This window comes from Macrobrachium nipponense, chromosome 28 (genome assembly GCF_015104395.2).
Source record: "Macrobrachium nipponense isolate FS-2020 chromosome 28, ASM1510439v2, whole genome shotgun sequence".
Classification (NCBI taxonomy): domain Eukaryota; kingdom Metazoa; phylum Arthropoda; class Malacostraca; order Decapoda; family Palaemonidae; genus Macrobrachium; species Macrobrachium nipponense.
The window spans coordinates 6,529,216-6,540,800 of NC_087217.1; the positions used below are offsets into that span (position 1 = coordinate 6,529,216).

The 11,585-nt window shown below is 37.9% G+C and overlaps 1 protein-coding gene across 3 annotated transcripts in view; it reads right to left on the bottom strand.

Annotated features, from left to right (window-relative positions):
- Nucleotides 1-49: 49 nt before the first annotated feature.
- Nucleotides 50-11,585, bottom strand: part of LOC135201382 (inverted formin-2-like) — a 128,158-nt gene continuing 116,622 nt past the window's right edge. For all 3 annotated transcript variants that reach the window (XM_064230240.1, XM_064230239.1, XM_064230241.1), the window contains exons 15-16: nt 2,691-2,942; nt 50-292 (exon numbers count right to left, since the gene is read on the bottom strand). In XM_064230240.1, coding sequence (XP_064086310.1) covers nt 2,700-2,942 — 243 coding nt within the window. In that variant the 3' untranslated portion in view covers nt 50-292; nt 2,691-2,699. The remainder of the gene's footprint in view (nt 293-2,690; nt 2,943-11,585) is intronic.

Here is an 11,585-nt window from a genome sequence, read left to right on the forward strand (position 1 = left end):
CTTCAATGATTGTTCCCAGCTTGTGGTGAGGAATAATTGTTTGTAAACCTTGGAAAAATATGAATTTATTTTAAAATTACATTTTCTGATATAATTGTCACAATACACGAGATTATTTAAGCAAGGCAGAATGAAATGCACTATCTTACCTTGGCTATTTAAAATAAAATTATGATCTATCAAACAGCAACATTTAAAATATATGTATTTAAAAATAGAGTATCTATAGTTGTTAACTGGCTACAAACTAAGTAATGAAAGTGGTCTGCAGCTCTGTGAAGTACCTTCCGTTCTGAAAGAGAGCAAAATAACACTCATTAAATATATTTGTCCGGAGTAAAAGTAAAATTTTAATTAAAGCTGGCACATTTTGAATGAATGTGAACGATTACACATGAATCTATATTTGTTCCTACAAAGATACAAACCCTTGACCTTTGGATATGGAAAATACCTTCAGTGCAGCTGTGAACTGGCCATTCATTTCTAAAGGTTAAGTAGTTAACTACTGGATGGTTGGGTGGGGAGTCCCACCCTCCCCTCTGGTGATGTATCCACTTAACTTCTGGCCATCTCTTGAGCTGCATGCATCCCATTATATTCTGCCCACCAGCTGGTTTTCTTCATTCGCCCACGATCCTGGTTTTTCCTCAGATCATTTTTTGTGTGATTCTTTGTGATATTGTAACTTACTGTCATTTTACTAGTTTGCAAACCCAAGAGTCATCTAACTTTAAGGGTGGGGGAGCCTTGTGTCCTGCAACCTTCCCCAGGCACAGAAAATGTTCCATGGAAGTGTTTCTCCTCCCCTCTGAAAATTGATCTTCTCTATTTATGCACTCATTGCTGCTGGCATGAGTGCAACCATGGTATCCCATCTGATGAGTGAAGCTAAAGCTTGCCAATTTTCCTAGTTCCTCCAGTGGAACTGCCTCTCGTTGCTACTTCTCAGGAAGAGGTTACTCCTTCGCCATCCCCTATTTCTCCATCAATACAGAGTACGGGGGGAGGAAGCTATGATGGGCCCGGATGACAACTGGCAGGCGGTCTCTGTTCGTGTGGGGGGGAATTTCCCTAAGTGAAGGGAGACAGCCTCAACTAACACGACTTTTTCAGGATTGGAGGAGATTCACTGTTTGCTGGGGAAGCTTACAGAACTCTGGCCCTCCCTTGCACTCCCCAGGGAGTCTTGAATCCAGGGGTTGATTTCCCTCGGCTCCATTGTGACAACTCGTGACTGGTTTTTCTGCAACCGTGACTACTGCCATGGTTACGATGTTAACTGAGACCATGGCCCACAGTCATGCATCCCGCGTTGGCCCTGTTGACCTCCATTTTCCCTCGCTGAGCCAGCTTTGTGCAGAGGTTAGTCTCTCTCTTGCAGCAGGAGTCAGCAACACTGGAATAGACTGCCAAGGCAGCATTCCAGCTAGTCTCATGGAGGGATCGATGGACACTCTGTGTCCTGGATTTTTTCCTCATTTTCTACAGGTTAGAAAAACTGAGAAGGATGCCACATTCAAGAGGCTAATGCTATCTGAAGGTAGGGCCATTTCCTACCTAGCTCACCAGACAGCAAACGTGGGCAAATTTGTGTTGAAGAAGAGGGACATGGTCCTGACTCAAATCTCCAAGTACCTTGATCCTGATTGGCTTTGGCCTTGAGGAATGGACTGTTGCTGGGTTCTGTTTTTCTCTTCCCCAGGGAGCAAGTACATGCCACAGTAGACAGACAGAGGGCTGATAATGACTGTTTTGTCCACCAGGCAGTGGCAAAGACCTCCGGGTCTTCGCATGGAAGAGAAGCAAGGGTTAGAAGGGAGGAGGATGATAGGGGTGGCAGTCCTCCCCACATGGTGCCAATGGTTGTAACCAATCATGGCATTAATCTCCGAAAGTAGAAAATAAACTAAGCAGGTAAAATGGGTTATGAGAGAAACTTGAGTTTCACACCATTCTTCACCGGACAGTGTGTTCAAGTTCCAAAGACCATGTAAAGTGAAAATTGGTGTCATTCAAAATCCAGGGTCATCTAAGTTTATGCTTGATTATCACACTACATTCCATTACTCCTTTAAACAGCAGCTGCATGTCAAAAATACTAAAGTTCATATTGGACACATTGTAAAGCATCAATCCCTATATGTATTGCCATGAAATTTTTGTGGCAGGTATTTTCTATTTTATCATGTATAATTCCATAAAGCTTGTTTGAATTTACACTCTTAAAAGTCATATGCTTACCGTTTGACATTAAGGTTCATATTACAGGCTGCTTAGGAGAAAGTTCATGCCAGCACAAGGCTGGCCTAATTTGAAACAAAAAGCCTTATGAGATGAGGGAATTTTCATACAGTACTGTTATATTGGAGAATTGAAAATCAAAAAGCTTTATTAAATAATTTTACACTGAACAGCATAATGGTGCACTGTATTAGTTTTTTTTTGTTTTCACTGATCTTTTCCCAGTCTATTAAGATTAAGGTATTGTTTCAGTTACTTAGAATCCAGTTACATGGGCAATTCTAATTGATCCATAAAATTTTATTTGCTTGAGAAGAAATTAAGCCAAGATAAAACTTTAAATGTCAATGTCACAGTTTTAACTGTAAACATATGTAACCTGCTCTTTAAATAAGCTTTTGCAAATTGCACATTCTAAATTTATATAAATTGAGGAAAGTATTTACCTATAGCATTTAACCAGTGGCAGCAGCAATTGGCTGTGTCCTCTTCCTGAGCTTGAAATCACCTTTTCGTATATCAGCCAACAACCGATCCACAACACAGCCTCCATTATCTTCAGGTGGTGGAAGACTCTGTCCTTTCTTTCTAATAGGAATACCTGCTGCTACTGCCTTTGCACGTTCTTCCTCTTGCCTCGCTTTCTCAACCTCAAGGCGCTTCTTTCGCTCATCTAGTTTTCTCCGGACTTCATTATCCTATAGGCAAGTTTGGCAGAATTTAATTAAATTGTTCTTCATTTGCAAACAATTAATGGAATTTGTTTAAGATTTTAAAATGAGTATATCAATTTGAAGATTAATACAGTACATGGGTTATTTTATAAAATACAAAAGATTTCTTTATTTTATATAATACAAAAAATTTCTAATTTATAATTCTGTTGTAGAAATGCTGAACCAGTTGTAGTATGCCTCGAAAGAGGTATAAAAATACAAACCACAACAAACAAATTATTAAAATAGCACTAATTATCATGTTTTAAATAATGCTGGGAATTCTAGAATGTAGCACAATACATAGGTAACAATGATAATTCAACTGAGCTGTAAATTAGGTCAGTTCCTTAGAAGGCATGAGAGTATCAGTAACAACCTTCTACTGAAACTCATCCCACACGGGTTAGTAATGCGTGATCACACAGAAATACAGTAATAATGTTTTCTGCCATTATAATTGATGTTACAAGTAAAGTGAAACGGCACTATTTTGAGTATTTGAGAAATAGTCAAAATGCCCATTACAGATTGTCTATGCAGTTACATAAAAAGTGCTAAATTAGTAATATATTATACTGATGTAGAAGGTTGAAGATAATTTTACACAATATTCCATGAGTCTGGAAAAACTTCTGCATGTCAAAGTTCCCATAAAAAAGACGAAACTTAAAATATGGAGGATTAAAAAAACGTGATATAAGTAGGGGCATTCTGCTGACCTAGCCATGCATAGTACACATTCAAGGTACACTTTTCCACTTGGTAGTTCATCTATGAATGCCTGTCACCATTGAAGATACGGTTGAGTATACAAAATGGATTATGTCTGATATATTCAGTAGCATGGAAGATCATATGGCAAAGAAGTTGCTTCTAGCTGAAGTGCTGGAGCTTCATTGAAAGTAGAGCATTATAATTGTTAAAAATTAGTTTAACACCACTGAGTCCTTTTTACATTCTCATATGACCCACCTAAAGGATTTTTGAAATGAGGCTGAAAATTATGAAATGATAGGGTTAAAAATGATGGGAAGGTAAGTAGGAAGAGGCATAAGGGAACAGTTGGAGGGTAAAAGGCATTTGTTAGGGGAAGCTATACATAGTGCTAATATTTAAAAAATTCAGCCTCATCTTTGTCAGACGCTGGTAGGATCTAGTGCACTACTTTACTACCTTATTGCCTGACAATGAAAAACTACTACCAACCCTGGGAACAAAGCTCAGTTGCTACATGGGAACAGATGCTGGGCAGTCTTTGGTAGACATTCCTGTTCTTGATATCTGCCATTCTCAGCTACTGCTCAACAATTATGCTTTTCTCATGGCAGGAAATGTGGAATCACAGGTAACTCAAGACAGCTAGCATAGGCAGAGTCCAGTTAGGTTTTCAATTATTAAGAGATATGTCAGCAATCCTTTCATCCAAATTAAGCTGTCTTATTTTCATTTCTTGTTTTTCCAGGTAAGAATTTATGTAATAATTAATTCTCAGAGTTGATTTTAGCAATTACAAGCCACTCTCCATATTTAAAATGCTCCTTGGAGTTGAAGGAAGGTTGTGCTTCAGCCTTAGGTAGCTATGCTTGCTGAAAGCAGTAAGGTCGTCGTGATGCCCTTTAACATCTTGCTACTTAACTCTGAGACATCAATGACAATTGATTTGAATCCACACTTGTTAAGAGTTGATTTTAGTGCTGACTTTGTTGACCATAAAAAGATTTGTATATGAGTAACAGATTTTTTAAGCTATGATTTTCATCTCATTAAAATCATTTTAATAAATGCCCAAACCTTTCTCCAGCCATTCTAAGATCAGGGGAGCCAAGAAATGGTTGCTGATGACTCAGCAGGTAGACCTATGCCATTATGGGCTGTTCTATGAGCAAGAGCCCATGCTGGCGTAACGTCAGCTAAATTTAACACAACAACGATCTATGCCACTTCCCTACTCCAACCTCAGCTCATGGATAATAAGGTTATGTTGCTAGTGAAATCTATCAGGCCATGAGTAGGGCATGAACCTGAATCCATCTCAATAAGAAGTGCAGGCCATTGAACCTAAATTTATCTTGTTGGAATTGGGGTGCTACTCTCATTGCAGATATTTGCTTCCCCTAATTGCCAAATGGAGATGCTTGTGCCCAAACTTAGCACTTGTCATGGAAAAAGGTACTAATTAATTGTTCAAACACAGAACAAACCTGGGTCTTAACATAATGGGAAAATTCTCCACTAGGCGAAGATTTGCAGACCCTCTTCAGATTCTCACTCCTCTTGTCCTCCAGCTGATCCTCATTCATCTAAACATATATAGATGCCCAAACCTTTCTCCACTCATTCTAAGATCAAGGGAATCAAGAAATGGTTGCTGATGACTCAGTGGGTTGACCTATGCCACTTCCCTACTCCAACCTCAGCTCATGGATAAGGTCATGTTGCTAGAGAAATCTATCAGGGCATGAACCTGAATCCATCTCGACAAGAAGTGCAGGCCATTTAACCTAAATTTATCTTCTGGATTTGGGATGCTACTCTCATTGCAGATATTTGCTTCCCTTAATTGCAAAATGAAGATGCTTGTGCCTAAACTTAGCCCTTGTCATGAAAAAGGTAATTAATTGTTCAAAAAATTGTCAAACACAGAACAAACCTGGGTCTTAACATAAGGAGAAAATTTCTCCACTAGATGATTTGCAGACCCTCTTCGGATTCTCACTCCTCTTCTCCTACAGTTGATCTTCGTTCACCTAAACGTATGTGTTGACCTGGTATACTTGCTGCTTCAAGCCTTCTGGCTTCTGCGCATGGCCGTGCTTCCTAAACTGCTATTGGTTGTCTTCCGTTGCTACCAAATCATTGTACGTAATATATTTTTTTTTAACCAGACTCCAGCAGGTGCTAGAGAATTTTCTCCTTATGTTAAGACTGCAAGTTGGTTAATTATGAAAAATAAACTAATTATAAATTTGTCATTTTATCATGGTCCTTCACTTTTGCATGGTTATTGATTACCGGACAAGTTGAGCAAGAATAAGGATCTGTACTTCTACAGTACTACACTAATTTTGCATTCCAAGAATATTTTCCAATGTTAAATTATATATGTTTGTTTTGTTACTACTGTACTTCTGAAAAATATAAATTGTATAACAAACATTTGTGTTCACAATGTTTTTAAGATGTCCCCTCTCTCAAGCGCCAAAGAGAGACTATTATCTCATTATAATTCCTGTTGGAATGGAGGGACAGGACCTCCTCTAGTGCAAAAGTACCTACTTTTGAACCTAGAATATTTACTTCTTTTTGTTAATCACTGAAAACACCGATGTGAAAAAAAGGGCAAACGAGTGATCAATACAGAATACTCAAAAATAGATTACTTATTCACAATTACTTGAACAAAAATCTTCAGAGCAAACACCTGGGGAATGAGCATAAGAGCAGGTTACAGCACTGCAAGCTCATAAGAAGTGAGGTGTTTGGCTGAGGCGCACCAGAAGATTCTCACGAGCACATTTCTTTCTTTAAATCTTCATCTAAACAACCTTATGGACAGAGTAAACAGATGGTAAACCCAATAGGATCCATATGGAAATCAGCTTGCAAAGAGAAGTTTTAAGAAAAGGTGATAAATAAATATGAGGGAACAGAAAATAAGACTGATAAATATGAATTCAGGAAACGTCAGCAGAAAGCAAGAGTGAATTTACTCCTCACTTCATAATTTGGAGGTCAGAAGATTCCACAACTGCAGCAGGCAAACTATTTCACATTTTAGTTTTAGCCAAAATAAAATCCTTAACAAACTGAGTAGTATTAAACCTGATAGTACTAGAAAGTGACAAACTGTTTACAGCAGCAGCCTGCCTAGTGTTGTGAGCAAAAAACAGCTAGGTCAAGTAAAGAAGAGTGCTGAAGATGTTTGTCAATGTAGTACATTTTATGTAACAAACACAAGAGTTGAGAAAAAAGTCAGCACCAAAAGACCACACTAAAGAACAGTACTACTCCAAACAAGATATGATAGCTTCATCACAAAAGTCAGGAACATTTCTGCAATACAGCTACTTCCTGAGAAACAAGAGGAAGCAATATTATGTAGTACATACTATATGTTTCTCAAGAGTCAATTTCTTACCAAATTTGCACTTAAAATCATAAAAGTGGCCTGGTTTTATCACCTATCATACTTTGAGTTTTAGACGAGTTACGCTTCATTCCCTACTTCATTCACGAATACGTACCAAATCTATATTCAAGGATTCTGCAACCACAGATTTAAGGTGCACAGAGGGAACAATAGCTAGAAGAGTAGCATCATCAATATATGCAATCAATTTGTTCTCCAGACCTTGTCACACTTCATTGGTATGGATAACGAATACCACAGAGCAGAACAATACTTTGCAGGACACCTGAAACACTAATGCTACCACCATATGGGCCATCAACACAGGCCCTTCAGGTTCTGCCTATTTAAAATTCATTTAAAATATTGATAAAAGATCCACCCAAAAATTAAATATTGACAAAACTATCACAAACACACTACCAAGACTGCTGGGAGCAGGTTATATTCTCAAACACTATAAATAAAACAGGGCTAATTAAAATTAACCTATACTATTCTGAGGGGCATGAGGATGGATGTAGCCCCTTTGGTAATGCAGCAATGTTTCCCTTCCTCCAGACAAGGAGAATTGCAAGTCCAACTAACTTTTGGAAAATACACATAGTAGTTTAATCTTGGAGGCAACAAAACCACCAGTATTTCTAAAAGAATGGAAAGATCCTGTTAGGGTCTATGCCACCATACCTGTAAGCCCTAAAAGGAATAATTTGACTTCTCTAGATCTGAAGGCAATCGAACAAAATTTAGGCTCTTGAAAGTATGACAGGCAATGTCCCTTAACTGCAGCAATGTTTCCCTTCCTCCAAACAAAAGGAAAATTTGCAACCCCAACTAACTTTCAGAAAATAGTAGTAATCTTAGGGACAATGACATCAGAAATATTTTTAAAAGATTCGAGAGATCCCATTAGGGTCTGTGCCACATCACCTCGGTGGTCGCGGGTTCGATTCTTGGCCATTCCATTGAGGAGTGAGAGATGTGTATTTCTGGTGACAGAAGTTCACTCTCGACGTGGTTTGGAAGTCACGTAAAGCCGTTGGTCCCGTTGCTGAATAACCACTGGTTCCATGCAACGTAAAAACACCATACAAACATGACAGTCAAGCTCCAGAAGCAAAGTACTGTGAAGGGCACTGAACACAACTTTTGCTCTGGAAAGCATGACTGAGGCAACACCAAAGAATTTCATACGGTTTGCTCACAAAGACTTGAGCCGAAAGTTCTGCCTTCTGTTTGAAGCAGTACACAGAAGTTCCATCAGGTACTATAAGAGGAGGAATGCTAGGAGCAACTCCAGAGTGATAACTTAAGGGTAAACCACCACTCCAGGGCAAGATCTCCACACCTTCATTATAAGCTTTCTCTCAAACTAGCTGAGCTTAACTTCTAAGCTCAGTGAAATTATGCCACAAAAGGTCAAATAAATTGTTCATCCATAAACTATAAGCTGCTTGTTTCTCATGATAGACAAGCTCACATGCAGCATTAAACCTTGGATTATCTTTTAAGACGAAGTTTGAGGATCTTAGAAGGAATTCTCTTCTTCATAACACTGCTAAGATGATCACTGAAACACTTAGTATTATTTAGACTATAAATATTGCTCAAATTAAGCTCCATACGATCACTGTCAATACCATCCTCATTGGCCTGGAACAACCTGACCCATTTCCACATTAACCTTAATCAAAATACGTATACTATGATTTAAATGAGGCCACCAGCCAAACTACTCAACAAGATACAATCCCTGTCACATCTGTGAATACAAGGTCAAAATGGTTGCCAGATTGGTATGTGGGTTCATTTATTAACTGCTCATAATCAGAAATAGTGAAAAAATCTAAAGCAGCAACACCACGATTATCTGTGCAGTAACTGAGGCCACTCGGTGTGGTGAGCAATCCAATCACCAACAAAAATGGAACAAGGTTGGAGTCAACTTCCTGAATTGCCACCATTTGGTTAAGCAAGTGGCCACAAATACAGTGGGGCCCCATATTCGCATTCTCCAGATTCGCGGACTTACACATTCGCAGATTTCTCTCTGGACCATATCTACCCATTATTTCTATGAGAAATATCCACAAATTCCTGATTTTTTTATCAATTTCATCATAAAATGCACTTTTAGTGATAAAAATATTAAAAAAACAGGTCTGAAAATTTTTAGTTGGTTTTTCTTGAGTTTTAACTAGCAAAATAGGCCGTTTTAAGTGTTTTTATAGGGGTTTTGCGAATACATGGGGACCACTGTAGTCATCTGAATTTGGGTTCCTAGAACTAGTAAAAACATAAGAGACTTATGTCTTCCAGAGACTTTAAATACCTGTCTCATGATATCTACACTCTTATAGTGGCCTATGAGATATGCAGAAACCCCCTCTAATATACAGAGACACAGGCTCTTTGAATGGCATTAAACTCTGGTAAAATGGGCTTTTAAACCTTGGAATCAGCAGTTCTGAAATGTCGCAAATCAAATTACAAGTTTCCAAACAACAGAGGATACTGAAATTAACAGCAGAAGCATCCATGTCTTATTTATTGTTATATAATTCATCGACATTACTATATAAAATACATTTCCAAGATTGATTCTATGAACCAAGATTATGGTCAATACTGCCAAAAAGAGGGAATACGTAACATATAAAACAAATATATAAAAAACAAGGCCAAATGCATCTCCAGACTAACCAGACAGAACAACCGTAGTGATCATTTTGAAAATGAAGTCAAAGGTAAAGAAAATGCTATTGATAAGGATAACAATCTCTTGCTAAACCACCAGGCATCCTCAACCCTTCTACCAAGCCTACCCTACTCACAGTTTTGAAAAAAAAAAACAAGAGGAAAAAGAGAAATGACTGAAAAGTGTGCCTGGGAATACCCCTAAGCAAAGGAGCTACAATCCAGGACAATGGGAGATCCTGATACAAAAGCTATGGTACCATCATAGACTGAAAAACGTGGTTTTTTCAGAGTGGTCTTCTCCTACAAGATATGCCTACCAGGCTAGTGAGTCATTTCTATACAACAAGAAAGGGTAGATCAAAGCAGGCAAGAAGTGTATGGTATTCAGCATTGTTAAGTATGTGTCAGCAGTTCTGCTTGTTAGACAAAAGGGCTGGTGAACAAGCAACTTTTCATGACCACTATATTCTATATACATATGTGATTAACAGGATTGTAATAAAATACTGTTTGTCTGGTCTGTCTTCTTACAAGTTATACCTATCAGTTACATATTTTTTTCTATTTCAAGGGTCTGCAGTCACATAAGTTTATTCTGGTTCAGAGAATCCTTTGCAGATGGTAGGATGTCAGGCTAAAGTTCCAGAGCTGGATAATGTAACCTTAAAGGACATCATATTTAATGGTCCAGAACGTGTGTCAGATCTAAAATGCTGCTGATTCAGAGGTACTAGATGTCTACTGTGACAACTGCCTGTTACGTGGACTGAATAACCATTAAATAAAAACTGGAAACCAATTGGTTTTTCCAAGTTAATTTGCAAATAAAGGATTCAAATCTTTTGGAATTAAATTTTGAACATACTATAAATATGTACATTAATATGAAAATTTTATTTTGTTTCAATACAGACCAACTACGTACTTCATGTTATACCTTACCCTGTGTGGCAGACACAGCCTAAAAGAGGAAAGAAGAGTCCTTTTTCCATTTCCCACCTATTTTAAGTATGCATCCTCATCCCTGAGCACTTCAAGTAGCAAAGACTGGTCATTCTCAGCAGCCTTGTTCCTAAGAAAGTTATTGCTAAGGTTTCATTATAATTATTTTGAATATTTAAATCATCTTGAGCAATACTCTACTTGTAATATTTTTTACTGGATCATTTGACAGAGGTAATTCCACCACCTGTACATGATTATGTCTAATTTTACCCTTTGTTATGAGTGTTCACCTGTTTTAATTTCTGGGAAGTGTTCCTGCCATCTTTTCAAGTAATATTTTTCCTCATTTAATTATGATTTTGGCAAGCTGTAAAATTCTATATTAGCTTAGCATTTGTCTCTGTTACACTTTCGTACACTTAAGTTTAGTTGTGCTCTCATGCTGGTTTGCCTCTAACTTATGCTATAGGCAGAGGGAAGAAAAAAAAAAACTCTGCAAAGTATTCTCATGATCATGAGGAGTAAGGATGTTGCAAAGTATGCTTCAAGCAGTTCTACTGCTTTTAGTGGCTTTGAAACTGAGCAGTTTTCTTATGCCTGATTACTAAAATATGGTTTCCCACAGTGTGAACTCACAGGGCATTTATAGAAGTGTCTCACTGTATATATTTCCAAGTTTGTAATGGAGCTGCAATTCTCAGTAACTTGTTTTAAATATTTATTCCAGTTTTCAGCCACATCTAAGTCTGAAGCATCTAAGCTAAAGGTCAAAGACCATGAGGTCAGGGCTGGAGCAAACTTGGTAGTCAACTGAGATGTGAATGGAATTCTAGGCAACTCCCCTTTTA